Below are 20,377 nucleotides of genomic sequence, written 5' to 3' on the forward strand. Positions count from 1 at the left end.
CACAGTCATGTTTTACTCCAAAAGCATTTATTTAACTATACACACTAGTCAACAGCAACACATCATCAGCCGATCAATAATCAATACTGACAGAAAATGTCTTTGTTACCTTTAATGTAAACACAACACAATCTACACAAAAATATATTTGTTTTCTTTTACAAAAATGGATCACAAAAGTCAATTTCATGATGTGACAAAATCATCCATGATGATGATGATGATGATGGAGGGTGTGAGGTGAGGGTCTGGTTCCAGGTGTGAACAGATGTGAACAGTGTGGTCTGTCTTTGGTCACATTATGTTATTAAAACCACTGACCCCCGATCAGCAGTATAGACCCGTGTCTGGTCCCTGAAGGCGGCGTCTGTATGAACTTGTTAAGTATGAAGAACCGATTAAACTGCTCTAATGTAAGTCAGCAAGTCCAGCTAACTAACTTACTAACTAGTCCTCCATCTACATGTAACCTGATGTGGAGCTGCTGCTTCACTCCATGTAGATGACCCTCATCAGACGTGGAGCTGGGTTTGCTCTCAGTGAGGACAGTCGGGAAACCTTCAGGCTTTGGCGTCCAGCATCTCCAGCAGCAGCTTGTGGAGGGGGACGCGGTGGTGGCGGTGCAGGCGCAGCAGGGCCTGCACGGCTCGGTCAGCGGTTTGTCGCAGCAGGGGGAGGCTCATCAGCAGCCGGCCCGCCCGGTGCTGCTCCCGGCGGGACGACTCGTACTCCTGCAGGGCTTCGTGGAGCCCGTCCTGAAACCTCTGCACCGAGTCCGGACAGTCCACCGGGTCTGCGTCTGACGGAGGGGAGAGACATCCAGAGCCCGTTAGAACATTTACTCAAGTCCTGCATCTAAACATCCAACAGGTTCAGAGATGCAACGATTAGTTGATTAGAGAAAAAGGATTTACAACACGTTTGATAATCAATTCATCGATTTATTGGTGTGTTGTTTTTTTGTTTTGTTTTGTTTTGTTTTGTTTTGTTTTTTTCGTTTTGTTTTTTGAGATTTTACAATGAATTTAACTTTTTAAAATACAGTTAAAGATTTAACCCAAAATTTTCGTTTTACTGGTTTCAATGAATTAGTTTTTATTATCTCCATGACTGTGTAATATTAATTATATTAATGTAAAATAGAACGTAAGAAGCTTAATAGTACTTCCTGTAGTTGGAGTATCACAGTAAAAGTACTAAAGTACTTCTTGTTGTTTGAGTGTCACAATAAAAGTACTTCATGCTGTTAAAGTGTCACAGTAAAAAGTACTTCCTGTTGTTAGAGTATTACAGTAAAAGTGAAAAATGAAGAAGAAACTTTTCAAAGTTTGGACTTTTCTCCAGTCTTTTTTTTTTTGTGAAATTGCAGAGTCTTTTCTCTTTGGGCCTCAAACAACTTAAATGAGAGAAACAACAACAGTGCTGTATGTATAGTTCATGAAGCAAAAAGGTTGAAAAATGTAAAATCTTAATCTGAAAAATAAGTATGGCTGACAGCGTTTTAATTTGAAATGTCCACAGGTTTGTTTACGTTGTAACTAGACACAGAGAGGTCAGGAGACAGCTCAGTGGGAGGTGAAAAAAAAAGGTCAAGGTCAGCCTGTGGGTGTTTGTATGACACACACACACACACACACACACACACACACACACACACACACACACAGATGAGCATCATCTTCTATTGTGTGAAATATTGATGTTCAGATCGTTAATGGGCTGAGCAGAGAAACTAAGTCACACATCAGGCTGAAATACATGAACACACACACACACGCACTCACACACACACACACACACACATACTTGTACTTCTATCTTTGTTAGGACACTCATTGACATAATGCATTCCCTAGCCCCTTACCCTAACCTTAACCATCACAACTGAGTGCCTAACCCTAACCCTGACCTTAACCTTAACCTAATTCTAACCAGAACTCTAAAACCAAGTCTTAACCCTCAAAATGTGATTTGAAGGTGTCTCAAAAAGTGAGGACCGGCCAAAATGTCCTCACTTTCCCAAAATGTCCTCACTCTGTTAGTAAAATACTTTTTTTGGTCCTTACTATGTAGCAAGTACAAGTACACACACACACACACACACACACACACACACACAGTCTGTGTCCTCCAGCTGACAGTTAACAGTTTATAGATCCAGAAACGTGTCTATCAATACAGTTCATTGATCTGAGGCTCAGACAGTGGGAGACTGACCAGACTTCAGCTGGAAGGACTGGCCAATGTCCCATCATGCACTGCTTCAACGGGGGTATGTGATACAGTCAGATGTTATTGATCAGCTGCTGTCCACCCACTGTTAGTATTGTTAGCATTGTTAGCATTCCCCACTGAAACCACAAACTTAACCCCTACCTAACAAGTTCTTTGACACACACTGCAGTTCACTTTGACTCAGTCCCACACACACATCCTGCTGCAATGTGGATTCATCCACCACTGAAAATAGTTCCCAACAAATACTGTATTTCCTCCAGTTTGGATGTTTGAGGACATTACCGAGCCTTTCTCAAAAACTAATCTAGATATGTGTGAGGGGTTTAAAGAAAAATACAAAAACACCAGAACAAGACAACACATTCAGTCATAGGTTGACCCCACCACCACCCCCCACCACTCCAAAGACGACACAGCAGCAGCCCCCCTTCCCAAAACTAAAAAGTACATTTCTGGAACTAATCAATACTGCGAAGCTTCAGCCCCCAGCCACTGATCAATATCAATAACCACTCCTCTGGGATCAATACATTCAGACCCACCCCTCCACCCCCTCCCATAAAAAAAACCCTACTTCTCCTCTCTTATAATTGTAAATCAATATCAGTGTTCATGCTGCTGTTTCTGTGTTCCTCATGCCTGTGTGAGTGTGTCAGGGGCAGATCTACACGGGGGGCATCAGGGGGCAAATCCCACCCGCACCACCAAAGATTTTTCTCACATCAAAGACTGTACTGTCATATTTTAGTTCATTCATTTTTTAGATCTCCATTTATGTGTGTGTGTGTGTATGTGTGTGTGTGTGTGTGTGTGTGTCTCTGTGTGTGTGTGTGTGTCTGTGTGTGTGTGTGTGTGTGTGTGTCTGTGTGTGTGTGTGTGTCTGTGTCTGTGTGTGTCTGTGTGTGTCTGTGTGTGTCTGTGTGTGTCTGTGTGTGTGTGTGTGTGTGTGTGTCTGTGTGTCTGTGTGTGTATCTGTGTGTGTGTGTCTGTGTGTCTGTGTGTGTATCTGTGTGTGTGTGTACCGGAGTTAGCGAGTGCCATGGCCTTCAGCGTCACCGCCTCCTCAGGGCTCAGGTTCATTGCCTGGTATTTAGCCGTCAGGTGACGCAGCGCCTCATACAGGTCAGCCAATCCCGCGGCTCGACACTGACCCTCGTCCATCCTCAGGTTCCCAGCGAAGACAAGCTCTTCTCCCGCCGCACCCTGCGAGCGCCAGGCCACGCCTGCCAACAGCACCTCCATCCAACCACTCTGCAGCAGCGACATCTGATCAACCAATGAGAGCCCGGAGAACCCTGGTAGGGGCAGGACAGAGCGGGTGTCACTTAGGTGTCTATCTCATAATTATGAGAAAACAAATGTTACACTGTGACCTGATGAACTTCACTCTGTATGTCTTTGTGGTCCTTTTGCATGTCTTTGTGGTTGTTTTATGTGTCTTTTGTCCTTAAGTGTGTCTTTGTGGTCCCTTTGTGTGTCTTTGCAGTTCTTTTGTGTGTCTTGTGCTCCTTTTGCAGGTGTTTGCAGTTCTTTTGTGTGCCTTTGTGGTTGTTTTGTTTGTCTTTATGTTTGTTTTGCATGTTTTTGTGGTCCTTTTGTGTGTCTTTGTGGTCATTTTGTGTGTCTTTTGGCCCTTTTGTGTGTCTTTTTGTCCTTTTATGTATTTTTTGGTCCTTTGTGTATCTTTGTGGTTGTTTTGTGAGTCTTTTGTCCTGTTGTGTGTCTTTGTGGTTGTTTTGTGTGTCTTTTGTCCTGTTGTGTGTCTTTGTGGTTGTTTTGTGTGTCTTTTGGTCCTTTTAGGTGTGTCTTTGTGGTCATTTTGTGTGTCTTTGTGGTGGTTTTTGCGTGTCTTTGAGGTGTTGTATGCATTTCAGATTCATGGTTTCGTATCCATGAAGCATCTTTTCTTTCCACCTGAACACTTCCACCACAGCAAGGACTAATAATAATAACAATAACAAAAACAATAATAATAACCTGTTACAAATATCATCATTACATGTGTAATGAGTGAATGTGGTCTTCAGTGTGTACCTGGGATCTGTTTGGCCCAGCCAATCAGAACCAGCAGCTCCCTGTTCAGGAGGTCACAGAGGGTCAGCAGGGTCCGCAGGCTGCTGTCATTGGTTGACTCATCCTGATTGGCAGCCAGGGGGGTGGGTTCTGTCAGCAGCAAATGGGAAATGACCTTGTTTCCTGAAAGACAGACAATAATGACATACATACAACAATCCAGACTCCAGCTCACACATGAAGTTTGAATGAAAAGAAAAGCTTGATCAGTGATGTGTGAACTCACGGCCGCTGGGAGGGTGACTGTACAGCCCTTTGGTGTATAAACTCAGTCCGGTCTCCACCCGCCTCTTATACTTCTGTCGTCCTCCTCTGACCCGGTCCATTCGAACACCTGAACCACAGAGAGGCTGCTTTATACTCAGCTCATTCTGCTTCCCCCGTCCTCTGTGGCCATTTTAAGTGTCTTTATGGATGTTGCAGGTCTGTTTGTCGTCAGTTTACAACTTTTTGTGGTTGTTTTGTCATTATAAGTCTCACTCTGCTGATGTCTGTGTCACTTTGCAGTTGTTTTGGTCATTTTTTGTCTCTGTGACTAAGAAACATGAACAGTTACTCCAAACAGAGGCTCAACAGCACTGCAAAGGCTCATGGGAGGAGGTGTCTGTGACTGATGTGACGTACCCTCCCTCATCATCCCGGCCTGGAGACACTTCTGGAAGCGGCAGGCCTGGCAGGCTTTCCTCCTCCGCTTGGTGATCTCACACTCGTTCATCACTGGACAGCTGTACTCGATGTTGCCTGGGTGACCACAAACAACTTTATTTAGATAAATAAGTTGTTAACAACAGCACATCTTTACATTAAACGGAGCACATGTCACACACTTTATCATAATGAATATAGTAGATTAATAAAATAAATTACATTCATTACATTTTCTTTCTTTTGACTCTCTTCTCTCTCTGTTGTCATCCTGTCTATTCTCACAGAAATCTATAACAGTCTGTCCAGTCCCCCCCTGCCCGTCCGCCCACCCCCTTCTACCCGCCCCTCCCCCCATCACACCCACTGCAAGTGTTCATTGGGGCTTAAACTGTAGCGTCCTGTTAACAGGATATTGATGAGCAGTGGAGAGACTGGAGGCTGGTTCTATCAAAGAGGTGAAGTAAAATTTGAATGTACACAATATTACATAAACACAACAAGTGTAGACTTCAAGGTGACACTAGGAATAATAACATTATCATGTTCCACGTATCAGTTTGAGCTGAGTTTATTTAATGTTCATTATTTAATGTGGATATTGTTGCAGTCAAACTGAAAAAAACAAGTTTTTTAATTAACAAAATCTGAAATGAAGTTCAAGTAGTTGAAGAAATCAAAGTTAAAAATATGTAAATATTATAAATCCAGAGGTTGTTAAATTTCGAGCTGAAATACAGGGGTTGGACAATGAAACTGAAACACCTGCCAATTTAGTGTTGGAGGTTTCATGGCTAAATTTGACCAGCCTGGTGGCCAGTCTTCATTGATTGCACATTGCACCAGTAAGAGCAGAGTGTGAAGGTTCAATTAGCAGAGTAATAGCACAGTTTTGCTCAAAATATTGCAATGCACACAACATTATGGGTGACACAGTTCAAAAGAGGACAAATTGTTGGTGCATGTCTTGCTGGCGCATCTGTGACCAAGACAGCAAGTCTTTGTGATGTATCAAAAGCCACGCTATCCAGGGTAATGTCAGCATACCACCAAGAAGGACGAACCACATCCAACAGGAGTAACTGTGAATGCAAGAGGAAGCTGTCTGAAAGGGATGTCCGGGTGCTAACCCAGATTGTATCCAAAAAACATAAAACCACAGCTGCCCAACTCACTGCAGAATTAAATGTGCACCTCAACTCTCCTGTTTCCACCAAAACTGTCCGTCGGGAGCTCCACAGGGTCAATATACACGGCCGGGCTGCTATAGCCAAACCTTTGGTCACTCGTGCCAAAGCCAAACGTCAGTTTCAATGGTGCCAGCAGCGCAAATCTTGGGCTGTGGACAATGTGAAACATGTATTGTTCTCTGATGAGTCCACCTTTACTGTCTTTCCCACATCCGAGAGAGTTACGGTGTGGAGAAGCCCCAAAGAAGCGTACCACCCAGACTGTTGCATGCCCAGAGTGAAGCATGGGGGTGGCTCAGTGATGGTTTGGGCTGCAATATCATGGCATTCCCTTGGCCCAATACTTGTGCTAGATGGGCGCGTCACTGCCAAGGACTACCGAACCATTCTGGAGGACCATGTGCACCCAATGGTTCAAACATTGTATCCTGAAGGCGGTGCCGTGTATCAGGATGATAATCCACCAATACACACAGCAAGACTGGTGACAGAGTGGTTTGATGAACATGAAAGTGAAGTTGAACATCTCCCGGCCTGCACAGTCACCAGATCTAAATGTTATTGAGCCACTTTGGGGTGTTTTGGAGGAGTGAGTCAGGAAACGTTTTCCTCCACCACCTGGCCACTATTCTGCAAGAAGAATGGCTCAAAATCCCTCTGGCCACTGTGCAGGACTTGTATCTGTCATTCCCAAGACGAATTGATGCTGTATTGGCCGCAAAAGGAGGCCCTACACCATACTAATGAATTATTGTGGTCTAAAACCAGGCGTTTCAGTTTCACTGTCCAACCCCTGTATATAGTAATGATTTCACTACTGTCACATTAAGGTGTTCAGATATTAGCACAACTGAAATCTTTGGCGTCTCTTTGCCTCCATAGATCTGTGAAAAATTTACTCAACACATGCAGATGACTGAATTGATCAGACGTGACCAATCAATCAACCAATCAATCAATCACTCAATCAATTGTGGACACTGTTAGCTGATCTGAATTCAGCTGAGGTGAGAAACAAGCAGCTGATGTGTGAGCTGATGATTTCACACACCAATCAATACAGTGAGAGCTGCTGTATTGATCAACTCTGCTCATTAATTCACTTGTTAATTAACACACACACACACAATTACCCTCACCCTGTATGGTCCTCTTGAAGAACGCCTTGCAGGCCTCGCAGGACGCCACGCCGTAGTGAAAACCGGAGGCAAAGTCTCCACACACCAGACACAGCCTCTTGGGCCCCACAGCACCCATTGGTGTCAGGTAGTCCCCCCTCAGGATGGAGTCCACCTGCAGACAGAAAACACACTGAGGCCTCTGCTGCTCCAACACTGATCATCTGCACTGAGGAGTCAGCTGATGTGAACATGAGACAGGATGTGATGTAATGTTATATTGTTATACTGTGTAATTTTTAACATATAACTCCTGACAAACCAGTGTCTGTTGTGTGTCTCCATGTTTCAATGTGTCACTGATTTAATATTATACACAAAAAAGATCAGGTCTGTTTCTTCTTCTTCCCTCTTATTTCAGACTCATCAGTTCCACTAAAGAAATGTTTCACCTCAAAACTTCTGTCACTGTTTCATTTACACTGTTTTATTTTCACAAATAGCAGGGACTGGAGAAATTCTTCTTATCTGGGGCCCTTTCCAGGGGCCCAACCCCTAGGTTGGGGCCCAGTGCTCCAAACTCTGTAAGTGTATCTGACGTATTATAAAGCAGCTACAACAAAAGTTGTAGTCACAAAATGACTCAGAAATAATCTTCACCTGCGCTGAAAACGAGTCTGTGTGTGACATTGAAAATCGCAGCGACGTCTCTGCCACCACTGCGCTGCCTCCACCACTTCCGCCGCTGGAACTAGATCCTGTTGGGGAGTTAGGTTCTGCTGCTCTACAGAGGAGGCTGTAGGAGGAGGAGGAGGAGGAGGCCGGGCTGGGGAGGAGGAAAGCCGGGTGTGAAGGGCTGAGAGTGAGTGTGGTGTCCAGAGGGAAGGAGGGACTGAGGGGGGAGGAGTGGAGGAAGGAGCCCGGAGACGGAGCCTCATCAGCAGGAGAGGAGGAGGAGGACGAGGGTGAGGAGGAGTCCAGGAGGCTGAGGAGGAAGAAGTGAGAGATTTAATAGTTAAAACTCACCAACCTGCAGCAGTGATGGAGAAAAAGAATTAAACAGCCCCCCCCAAAAAATAATAATTACCAAAATAAATTTAAATAAAGTTTAAAAACAGTTTTGAACAAAATGAATCAGAGTCACATTCATTAAAAAGTCTCTTCATACAGAATCACAGTCCTACTGTTCATCTAATGCAGGCCTCACTGTCTGTCTCCACTCAGACTGTGTCTCTGTCTCTGTCTGTCTCCACTCAGACTGTGTCTCTGTCTCTCATCAGACTGTGTGTCTCTCTGTCTCCACACAGACTGTCTGTCTCTGCTCAGACTGTCTCACTGCCTCAGTCTCTGAGTTAGAGACACATCAAGGTCATGTCTTTGTCTTTTCAGTCTCCTGTTTTTGTTTCTTACTGAGCTGCAGGAGCAGACAGAGGGAATGTCTGTAACTCTGGAAGATACTGATCCACTTCACTCAGACTTCATTTAATATCATAAATATAGATCATGTAATAACTTCATAAACCACAAAACATCAAATATATTTCTGGACCAAAAATAATAATTAATATTCTCCTAGAATTAAACATGTATCTCTCATAAAGTATCAACAGGACTTTAACATGATTCATTGTGTTTAAACTGTAGAGATTTGCACGTCGCTACACCCTAACCAGTTTCATCAGGATTTGCTATAAATGTCAGAAAACACAGAAATGAGATGCCCAGTTGTGTATGTGCAGACATATAATTATATGAATATTGTTTCTTCTTACAAATGTTTGGGGTTCAGGTTCATATGAAAACTAAAGCTGTTTCTTATGGTGGCTCAGTCCAGGTTGTTTTAGCTCAGGAAGCAGCCGTCACAGTTTTTCTGTGTCGTGTTTGATGCAGTTGGATGAAGAATCCAGATCCTTTACTCTTGCAGTGGAGAATCATCAGTGTGAAGATTCTCCACTACAAGTAAAAGTGTCAAGCTGTTGAACATCTGAATGATGAGACACGTCTTTGATTTTCCACATCATTTATGAAGTTTTAATTTCATCCGTTTTATTTCTAAATGATTCATTTTTAAGGTTTCATTTCACAGTTATTTAGTTTCTGCAGGTTTTTTCAGAGGATGAACTTTACGACCTGTTTCTCTGCCAAAATGTGAAATACATCAGTGAAAACCAGAGTTATTGATTATTTATTGACATCTGTGTCACACGTTTGTCATTAGTATTTATCAGTAATATCTAAAAATATATTTAAACAAAACCTAGACCTGGAACAGAAGCAGAAAATTATGAATGAATAAAACTCATTTATTTAACTATGTTAACTAAAGTTACAACACAGTCTATGACCGACTGGAAAAACACATGAAACCCTTGTAAAAGAAATTTAAGACAAATGAAATCAATGCTTTCTCAGAGTTGAAGACCTGCAGATCTGTTCACAGCCTGGGTTTTATTTATGAATTAAATGCCTGATTGTGTTACATGTTTTTCTAATGTCATGGCTCTGCAGGCTCCCAGGCTGCACACGTGTTTGTTTTTCACACATTGTTTGCTGTGACCTGGTTATCTGACTGGTTCTTGTTTGTTTACTGAGCACGTGCGACCAAACTACTTTCCCCCTGATGAGTAATAAATTAAGTGATGTAATAATCTCTTTGTGTTGATCTGTTTTTGTGTGTATTCTGTTCTGTCTCATTTTAACTTGAATAAATATACTGTACGTCAAATTAAAGGAATAAAGGAGTGAATAAAGAGTGAGTCTCTCACCGCTGTGGGCTGAGCAGGGGGTAGCCGTCAGTCAGACAGAAGTCCTTCAGCTCCATCCTGAACCTGATCCAAGACCAGCTTCTACAGTCTTCAGACCTGCAGTACCACCGCCTCCAAAGTCCTGAGCAGTCCTCAGTGCTGCGTTCACACACTCAGTTTTCAGTCCGTTAAAAAAGGTTTTCTGATGGTACTTCAAGGTCCAATGAAAGAGTGGGAAATCATAAAAACTTCCACACAGATGCAAAGTTTCCCTGAAGAGAAGGGTGGTGGTGATGATGATGATGATGATGATGATGATGATGATGATGATGATGATGATGATGATGAATGTATAAACCTAAACAGATATCTGGACTCTGAGGTGTCTGTGGTGTTATTTATCTGTTCCTTATGTCATCACAGAGGAGGGGAGGGGCAGGGCCTGCAGGATGAGCCAATCATCATGCAGCATCAGCAGTCTAAACAGAGGATTGACTTCTTCTTCTTTTATCATCCCTATTGATTTGGACAGTGACAGATGTAGGCCACGGCGGCCGGAGCTGCTGACCATGATGACGACTGGCCTCTTCTCCTCCAGACCTGTAAACACCCATCAGCAGCAGATCTGAGGAGAACTACAGAGAAACACGCTAAACTAAAGCCTGGCTTCAGCCAAGAAAGTGTCTGTGTGTCTGTGTGTGTGTTTACGGGAAACACAGAAGCAGAGCTGAGTAAACAGCAGAGACCAATAAATCAATTAATCAACTGAGAAAATATTAAACTGAATATAGACTATGTTTATATTTGACTGACAGTTCACTAAGCCCCTCCTCCAAACACTGATTGTCCAATCACAGCTCAGCAGCAGTAATCACAGCAGGTGTGTCAGTGTTTGTATTAAAAACACTAACAACCTCTATTTAGTCTTTTTTATTGGATCAGCTGAGAATTAAACACATCAGTTTCTCCTCATCCTCAAAGACTGATGAAGAGCAACTGGTGTGTTAAAAGTGAAAACAGTAACAGTAAAGAGTAAGTCTAACCTGTTAGCGTTAGCCTCAGTCTGTCACATGATGGTGTTGTACATAGATGAAGTTCATGTTTAAGACGCTTCTACAGGATTGTTGTTTTAAAACAAGTCACCTGGAAACATGAAGTGATGAAGCTCAACAATCTGGTCGCACAGCTGATCAAGACGTAAAGCTGATGAAGATCTCTTCAGCTGTCAGAGGAGAAATGAATGAAATATGTGAGAACATGAAGAAGGTGAGAGCTGAGGATTAACACACACCAGCAGGTGTATGTGTGGTGCTGAAGCTGCACTTTCTTACACAGTGAGATATGAGAACCAAACACACACACACACACACACACACAGTGTCCTAATCTCACCCTCAGACGTACAGGCAGCTCAGATCAGTCTCACCTACATCTGCTGTTTCATAAGAGCTGCATAACTAGGTCTGCCCCTCTCTCTCTCTCTCTACCTGTCTTTCTTCTAATGTTGATTTTCAGTAGATTTAAATTGATCTCTTTCTCTCTTGATCTTTTTAGGTTCAAATTTTTATCTCAGTGCAATAAATGTTCAGATCCACTACAAACTGTCTCCTGGGTCCTGCGCTTGATTTATTATTTGTCCAGATTGTTGCTGTTTTTCTTACATTTCTCCAAAATTCCTTTATGAAAACAAACACTTTTACCAGTTGTTTGTGACGTGTCATTGGTTTCACTGATGCTGCACTTGGACCTGGAGGTGGTCCAGCAGCAGGGTCTGGATCCTCTGAAGACCCAGGTCTACAGAGAGACAGATAATGGATGGAGTTCATTATCATCTCAGGGTTTTTCTCTCGTTTATTGTCCTGTAAATCTTAAATGAAATCACTGCTCTGTGGTACTGATGTTAGTCACTAATCCTCAGACAGATGATGAGAAAACTTTAGTTTTCTCCCAGTGATGCAGTGATTAACCCTGTCACCTCACAGCAAGAGCATCCTGGGTGTGAACCTGCCGGCTGCCCAGGGCCTTTCTGTGTCTTCATGTTCTCCTCGTGTGTGTGTGGGTTTCCTCTGGCTTCAAAAACTCTAGACTGCAGGTGTGAATGTGAGTGTGACTACATGTTTGTCTCTATATGTCAGCTCTGTGATAGACTGGAGAGCTGTCCAGGGTGTACCCCGCCCTCATCCAATATCAGGTGGGATTGGCTCCAGCCCTCTGCAGCCCTAAAAGGATAAGTTGTTTGGATAATGAATGAATGAACCTTTGTGTCCACAGTCTGTCTAGTCTGGACAGTAACACAGACTGAACTGGGGGGGGGCACACGTTTCTTTCTTATCACGTCACTATTGCCACATTCCAAGTACCCTCTTTAATTTTAATGTAAGTCATGGTCTGTTTCATGTTATTTGAGGCCAGTTTATCAGTAAAGCTGTGAAATGATCCTCGAGTGCAGTGAGATAATCTGAATAAAAATATCCTGAGATGCAGGAGTTAGTCTGAATCCAGAGTGAAATCTCTCAGAGCCTGGCAGCGCTCACTCTGCTGACCCACTCACCTGCTTCAGATCTGGGTCAGTGCCGCTCTGAGTCAACCTGTCCTCACCTCACACCACCTTCAAGACCTGAACACCTCATCATCACCCTGCAGAGAACACATTCACACTTCTGCTTACCGTCGCCTCAGCCACTGTACGCTGGCAAATACACACAACACAGCCAAACAGAAACACACACTGCAAGTAGCACAGACACCGGTGGAAGTGTTTCCAGTGGACAGGAGAAAGGTGATGGCCTGGCTACTGAGGTCGGCGACGTGTTATCAGGATATCAAAATAAACCAAAAACAGAGAAGCTGACCTCAATAACCTCGACACTCACAGCACTGAGCAACAGGCTCGTCAGCTGCTTCATGCTACTTGTAGTAAATTGATAATGATGTTTTCTTTATTTGCCTGTGTTTTGTCTGTTTGGGTTTTCTGAAGCTGCAGTGTGTTGAACCCTATCAGCCACCATAGTACTGCCCTGTGGGAACTACAGCAGTAAACAGTGAGGTTTGAACTGACATGTATCTAAATTATAAAACCAATCAATCAATTTTATGCTTTTAATCTGATTGTAATCACTGTCTCTGATTTTATATAAAGCCTTAAAAAACGATGCACTCTATGTTTAGATACAGGGGGTGGGGTGGGGCGGGTGCACAACAACTAACAAAAATATGTTCCTCTTTGTTCTTCAGGTTTTTTCATTTGGAGTGATGACTGAGTTTAATTAATCAATCTTCAGTTGAAATATTTAACCTCACATATAGAATGAGCTGTCATTCATTTACTGTTTTTATTTCCTAGATGTCAGTTTTATGTGAATTTATATCTTTTGTAAAACACAGTTTTGTATTTTTGTCTAAATCCTACTTTATTTGTAGTGTGTCAGGACAGCAGGAGGATGATGGGACACCTACAGGCCTCACTGTGACAAAGATTAAACTGAAGGGACCAGTTTTGTCAGAGCTGATGACAAAGCACCTTTCAGACTTCAAATTTGGGGGGGTCGGGGCGGTGGGGGGGGCTCTGTCTGTGTCCCACCATTCCTGTAACTTTCAGAACCGCTGATCCAACTAACGAGCGAGAGTACCTACATCATGTGGTGATGGGGCCCAGCACATTGTCAGGACAGACACTAGCTATGCTAAGAGCTAGCAGCTAGCAATATCATCATCAAGGACACCCCACACCCTGGTCACTTCCTGTTTGGACTGGCGTGTTTTTGTTTTGATTGACAGGCCACTAGAAGCAGAAGCTTCATACTGTGGGTTTAAAAGTGTGGGTAACACTGACGGGGTGAGAAGGGCCTGTGACTGCAACTGCTTGTTTCATAGAAAGATTTTTTTTTAAAAGACAGAAAAAAAGAGGTTCTGGATTCGAACCTGCCACCTGGCCAGGCAGTCCCGCTTCCTCCCACAGTCCAGAGACATGCAGGTTTGGGTTAAATCACCTAAATCACCTGTAGGTGTAAATGTGAGTGTGACCGGTTGTTTGTCTCCATGTGTCAGCCCTGTGACAGACACATGGTGACCTGTCCAGGGTGTACCCTGCCCAATGTCAGCTGGGATTTGCACCAGTCCCCCATGGCATGGCGGATGTGTACCTAATAAAGTGCTGAGTGTGTGTATATCATTGGTACAGGGGACTGACTTTTGTTTAGCATGTTTGGATTTAATTATTTTTTTAGTTTTTAGACACAGATAATATGATATGATGTAGTTGCTGTCTTTGTGGGTCAGACTGTGACAGATCAGTGTGTGTTCACACTCAGGTGTGTTTACTGCTGTGTGTGTGTTGGATGAGGATACCTGAGAGATGCAGGGCTTTAGATGGTGCTGGCCGTTCTGTGAAAGTGAAAGCTGATATTCCGCTGGCTCAGTGTCAGCCTCAGTACTGGGTGAACCACTTGTAATCCCATTAATGCTGCCTGAGGGTGAAAGTGTGTGTGCACTGCAAGTCTGTGTGTGGACGGATTGGCCTATAATATAAAGTGGCTTACAGACCTGGATCTACATAAACAGTGCAGGCATTAAGGTTATGGAGCCAGGTGGAGGATTAGAGGGGGTCAGCACGCGAGCATCACCTGAGGTGACTCGGCAACAACACTCAGTACACACGGCTAGTATTAGCAACATGCTAATGGAAGCGTTTCCTCCAGTGTAAACAAAAAGTTAAAGAGGAGTGAAAACCAACACACAGATAGAACCATTCACATCCTCTGCTTCAGTGAAATCAGTCCAACTGTATTTGTACCTTTCACACAGGTCAGTGCAGTTCAACTGGCTTTAGAGACCGTGGAGGCCTGCAGTGGTCTCAAATTAATCCACTGTCTTACTGTCATTACTGCACTAACCTGTAGAAAACTGCTACACAAATAGAGTTTGACATAAAAATACCTCAAGTTGCGTTCAAAATCTAACTTACATAAAAGTACACAAGTATTATCTGCAAAATGTAATATCAATAGTAAAAGTACTGCAGCAGGATGTCCTGTTAGTGTTACATTGTTGATTGGTTTGCGGTGTTTTGTCTTTTTGTGGTTGGCTCATGCAAGTATATGTTGAATTTTCAGATATGACATATATGTAATACATATACATACAAATATGTATGTTATATACATACACACACACACACAAACACACACGCACATATTATATATATATATATATATATATATATATATACACACACACACATATATATATATACACACACACACATACATATATACACACACACACACACATACATACATATATATATACACACACATATACATACATATTTTAAGTTAATAAGCTAAATATATGTAAGCATAAAGAATTTTGATATGTATGTTGCTTTAATAAACTTCCATAAATAAATATATATCATTAACATATGTTGTAAAAAAAAAAAAGTGTGATAATATGGGCAACACATATGGCAGCATCACCCTTGATACAGGGACATATATGTCATATATTACATTTCTGGGTTTTGTTTCTTTGTGGTTGTTGTGGTTCTTTGTGGCCTCCGGCCCTGACTGTGTATACCTTTCCTCTGAGTGGTCTGACAATAACTCAGTCAGCCTCCCTTCTTCCCTGAGCGGACTTTTATCAGCTGGAGCTGGGATTCGAACCAGCAACCTTCACTTCCTCTCTGTGTCCTACAGACCAGACAAACACAAACAAAAGGCAACACTCACAGGTTTCACTAAAATGTGTGCAAATATATTTTCATTTCTTGTCATACAAACAGCAAAGATAAAAAAGTGAATCATAAAAACAAACAGTTAAAAAAAACAAAAACACCAGAGACGATGATTTAAACAATTTACAAAATCTCCTGTGTGAACAGATCCGACTGGTCTCTGGCAGATACAGTGCATGTTATACATCAAACATTAGGTGCTGAGGAGGAAGGGTCATCATGTTAAGTACAATAGAAAGTTATTAGAAACACAATAAACACGTTCTCTTACAGGCTGGAACAGCTTCATTCATTTGGTAACAATAAGGATTACTGCAGAGGAATGTCAGTTATTATATACACAACATGACTGGATGCAGCCTCCAGTACATTCACGAGGAGAAACATGGGACAGTTTAATAATGTGAAACTGGAGGTCAGAACATGAACCTGTGGTTGTTTCACCGTCCAGGAGAGTCCTGAGAGAAGCAGGTCATTGAAGGGAGAACACCTCTGAGCCAGTGGATCTGTTCTGCAGATTAAATATCTTTAAATTTGATTTTTTTTTTCAACTGAAAATAAATTATACTAAAATGTAATCAATTAGCATTTAGAGTTACATGATGGCAGAGTGGTGACAGCCGTGAAACAAACTGAACCAATCAACTGAGGAAGTCTGGACTCAGTGTTTCAGCCTCCTTCGCTCAGTGAGAAAATCTGTCCTCAGCAGAATGAAGCTCTTCCACTTCTTCAGTTTCCACACACTTTGATTAGCTGGTGAAAACTAACAGTAGTAGCTGGCTCATTAATGATGCACTGGGCAGCTAACATTGAACATCTTCACATTAGCAGAAGCTGTCTGTGGTTTACAGTGGGTCAGCTATCATGCTGAGCTTTACAGTAAAGATGTCGTAGCTGCAGCTGATGTGGAAAAAAGTGTTTGTATTAAAAGCTCTTCTGTTACGTCTGCAGCTGACACCGTTCAAATCTGTGAGTCAGTGAACAGACAACAGGCGTTGACGGTGTTTTATATATCTGATGCTGCAGACACCGTGATCACAGTCACATCTGAGCTGAGGCAGAGGTTTGAGCTGCAACGACTGGTTGATGACAGAAAAATAATTGGCAGCCACTTTGATAATCAATTCATTTGAGTCAACCTGAGGGTTAAGGCACCTTCAGTGGTCCACGTGTTAACTCTAAGGTGGTCACCAGATTGTTAATGAAGAGGTGAGTAGTTCTCCTGCACTGATCTGAAGTCTGAAGAAGTATCTGACAGTTTGACCTCTGAGGTTTAAGTTTAGAGGCTCGTAGACGCCTGGCAGCTGTGGTGCTGGCTCGCTGCTTTATTTTTACCAAATAGACTCAGTCTTATATGACAGAAAAGTGAAGGTATTTGAAGACGTCATCTTTGGCCTCTTGGAATAATAACAGGCTTTTTTTTTTTTTAACAGTTTTTTGACATTTTAAACACATTTTAAACAATGAATCACTAATAATGAGAAGATGAATGGATAATGAAAGTAATGGTTAGTTGCAGTGATGTTAATGTCTTTCCCTCGGTCGTCTGTCAAGTTAAAGTTGTTGTTTCTGAACTGATCTGAGTTCAGTGTTTCTCTGCTGCTTCCAGTGAAGCCTGGTTAGTTATCTAAATAAAACACACACACACACACACACACACACACACACACACACACACACACACACACACACACACACACACACAACTGTATCTTCTTCTACTAAACAATGTCACACGTCTCCAAACACCAAACCCACCAGAGCTTTTCATACCATAAACATCCAGATGCTGCTGCTGTGGCTGTGAGTCTTCAGGAAGTCAGACACATACACATGAACTTTGGGTCCAGCTTGGTCCCAGTACTTCTGATACAGAGCCAAACTGGGCCAGTGAGGTCTAGTTTGTACTACAAGGCTAATTAGAGCTAGCCTTGAGTCTATGTAAGGGTTAGCCTGGTTTCAGTCACTGAGCTAACTAAACAGGGCTGGACTGGTATAGACTAAGCCAGGATTTTTTCTGTGTTGTTTGCTGTGACACTGAAAACCTGACTGGGGCCAGACTGTGAAATTGACTGTTTTATGAAAAGGCTAAATTTGAAATACTAACCCTAAAAGGTGGATTTAGTGTAAAGACAGTCTTAGGGAAACAGAGCTTGTGGTCATGAATAAAAACACAGTTTAAATGTGGTGAAAGTTGTTGAGTCTCCTGTCAAAGCTGCTTTAGTTCAGTCTTTTTTGGTTGAGTTGCTTAAAGCCAAACTGAATGTAAAAGTATTTTTTTCTAATTCAGACTGTTCATTAGCTAGTGGGCTAACAAGCTAACAAACATAAAACAGGATCCACAACTCAGGACAAAGACTGAGCTGTGATTTCAGCTGTTTTTACTGTAAAATGACCAGAGACAACGTTAGAAGAGACACAGTATCTGTCTGATTCTGTCTCTCCGGCCGGGAACACACTCGATGTGTGGTGTGAGCACGAGATGCTGCGCTGATTCGGCGTCTCATCTATTTTTCGCGCAGCTCCAAAAAACAGACGTCAGACCAGCAACATTACATCAAACTGACACCTTCTGTCAGTCTGTATGTGTAGGCTGAATCTGAACATGTCACTGACTTGATAAAAATATGAATATAATTTTAATCATTTTAGCAGTTGCATGTGGAGATGGTGGCGTTTTAGTGGAGTTTCTAAATCAAAATTTAATTTACAATCAAAAGAAATCCAACATTCAAGTATCCTGCAAACAGTGGGCTCTGTAAAAGATGGAGCTGACAGCGGCAGCAACGCAGCGGCAATGCATCCACAGTTGCCACGCACACGCAACACAGGCAGTGTGTTCCCTGCGTCACACAGAGCACAGCCGGCATCTGCTAACAAACGGCTGTTTCTTTCAAAGGTTATTTTCCTTTTTGATCCACTACAGACCAGGCCCCTGAACTACAGGACAACATGACTCCTGAATACTGAATCCACCTGTCACAGAGAGTATGGAGGAACTGAGAGTGGGAGTGACCCAGTGTTGTGCAAGCCCAGTCCAGTCTGGCCCATTCAGGTCTGGCCCAGTCCAGTCTAGTGCAATCTAGAGTATTTTAGTCCAGTACATCTTATCCTGGTCAAGTCTAGTTTGTCAAATCTGATCTTATAGTAAAGCCCAAACCAGTTCAGTCTAATCTAGTTTAGCCCAGTCTGCTATTGTGTAGTTCAGTCTTAGATTGTCTAGACCAGCTGATACAGGTCTGATGGAGTCCAGTCTGGTTTGATCCGGTCTATGCAGCCACACAGTGGTTTGGTCTGCGGGACATGATGTATCCTCTCCTGCAGACGCAGCGAAACGAGCCCTCGGTGTTCACACAGCGAGCGTTCACACACGGGAACTCCACGCTGACACCATCCTCACACTCGTTTACATCTGCAAACACACACAGGGGTTCTTAATGAAATTCACTCATTACATAAATACTGGGCTCATTATCTCTGATTCATGGGTAGAAAAAGAAACAGAAATAGATAAAGATGTATTTTTGTATTATTCTAATTTTAAAATGTTGGAATTTCCCTTTAACAGTGTGAAGTTCAATAAGTATTTACATTAATGCATCAGGACACACAGAAGAGACACACGTGCACTTATATATACACACATATAAATCTGTGTACAGGCTGTAATATAATGTGTGGCCCGTTTTACTCTTTAATTACACAACAGGAAAAATATTGTTAACATTGTGTTTCCCAAACTTCAAAACCAGTATCTACAGAACCTCCGTTTAAGTCCCAGTAAGAACCAGACAGTCATGGTCTGTCTCTAAGATCAGAAAACCTGAAACTAGAGTCACCTCCTCGTGGTTGTTTCCTCCGGCAAGCAGCCAAGTTACAGGAAATATGGTCACAGTCTACTTCCTGAATTACAGCACTGAATAATTGACCTTTGACCTTTTGCATGTAAAATGTCATCACTTCATTTTTATCTTTATCGATATTCAAATAAAATTGTGTTGTAATTAGTGAATTTATATTTTTACCCTTTTTTGATTTTTTTTTTTTTTTTTGACCTTTGACCTTTTGCCACCAAAGTCATATCAGTTCATCCTTGAGTCTAAATGAATGTTTGTGCTAAATATGAGGAAGTTTCTGAGCTGTTACTGAGATATCGTGTTCACATGAACAGGATGGACGGACTCTGGTACTGACTGTCGTTGCAAAAAAAAAAAAAAAAACCAAAACATGAGGACAGAGTCCAGCTGCTCCACATGTGAAGTGATGAGTCAAAACAGTTGTCTCTTCGTACCTATACAGGTCATGGAGGCCATGTCCAGTTCGTATCCTTGGTAACAGTCACAGGTGTAACCCTCTGTGACGCGGATACACCTGCCGTTCTCACAGCCATGCAGTATCCCACAATCCTCTGCTGTGCTCAGGCTGGCGTAGGACTCGTAACGCCCTGGAAGACAAGAAGAAGAGATGTGGTTTGATAAATATTCTATCATAGCTGCTTCAGTAGATTCACTTAAAGATCTATTAGAGGTCCACATGTCTCCGTCCAGACCAACAGCATGAAGACTCCACCGAGCTGACTCAAGACTCTGACTGTGACTTTGGAACAGATGAAGGACTTGAACCAGAGGAGATGTT

At 42.5% G+C, this 20,377-nt stretch overlaps 2 protein-coding genes across 7 annotated transcripts in view; both read right to left on the minus strand.

Moving 5' to 3' along the window:
* Positions 1–8: 8 nt before the first annotated feature.
* esrrd (estrogen-related receptor delta) lies at positions 9–10,380 on the minus strand. Its single transcript, XM_071496401.1, has 8 exons — positions 10,030–10,380; positions 7,925–8,249; positions 7,286–7,439; positions 4,936–5,052; positions 4,538–4,645; positions 4,273–4,434; positions 3,261–3,533; positions 9–799 (listed from the first exon to the last, which is right to left on the minus strand). Exons 1-8 carry the CDS (start codon positions 10,083–10,085, stop codon positions 561–563), a joined length of 1,434 nt encoding a protein of 477 aa, XP_071352502.1. The 5' UTR covers positions 10,086–10,380; the 3' UTR covers positions 9–560.
* A 5,360-nt stretch (positions 10,381–15,740) lies between these two features.
* LOC139631725 (latent-transforming growth factor beta-binding protein 4) overlaps positions 15,741–20,377 on the minus strand; it is a 67,711-nt gene continuing 63,074 nt past the window's right edge. For all 6 annotated transcript variants that reach the window (XM_071496207.1, XM_071496205.1, XM_071496204.1 and 3 more), the window contains 2 exons: positions 20,034–20,186; positions 15,741–19,154 (listed from right to left, as the gene is read on the minus strand). In XM_071496207.1, coding sequence (XP_071352308.1) covers positions 19,012–19,154; positions 20,034–20,186 — 296 coding nt within the window. In that variant the 3' untranslated portion in view covers positions 15,741–19,011. The remainder of the gene's footprint in view (positions 19,155–20,033; positions 20,187–20,377) is intronic.

The sequence above is a fragment of the Trachinotus anak genome, unplaced genomic scaffold (assembly GCF_046630095.1).
Source record: "Trachinotus anak isolate AG129_WGS33_773 ecotype Australia unplaced genomic scaffold, CSIRO_AGI_Tana_v1 ptg000014l, whole genome shotgun sequence".
NCBI classification, from domain to species: domain Eukaryota; kingdom Metazoa; phylum Chordata; class Actinopteri; order Carangiformes; family Carangidae; genus Trachinotus; species Trachinotus anak.

Coding starts and splice junctions, on each gene's coding strand:
- esrrd (XM_071496401.1), bottom strand. CDS start 10,085: ATGGAGCTGAAGGACTTCTGTCTGACTGACGGCTACCCCCTGCTCAGC. Junction 4,646..4,935: donor GGCCGGGATGATGAGGGAGG/GTACGTCACATC, acceptor TCTGTGGTTCAG/GTGTTCGAATGGACCGGGTC. Junction 800..3,260: donor CATGGCACTCGCTAACTCCG/GTACACACACAC, acceptor CCCCTCCGTCAG/ACGCAGACCCGGTGGACTGT.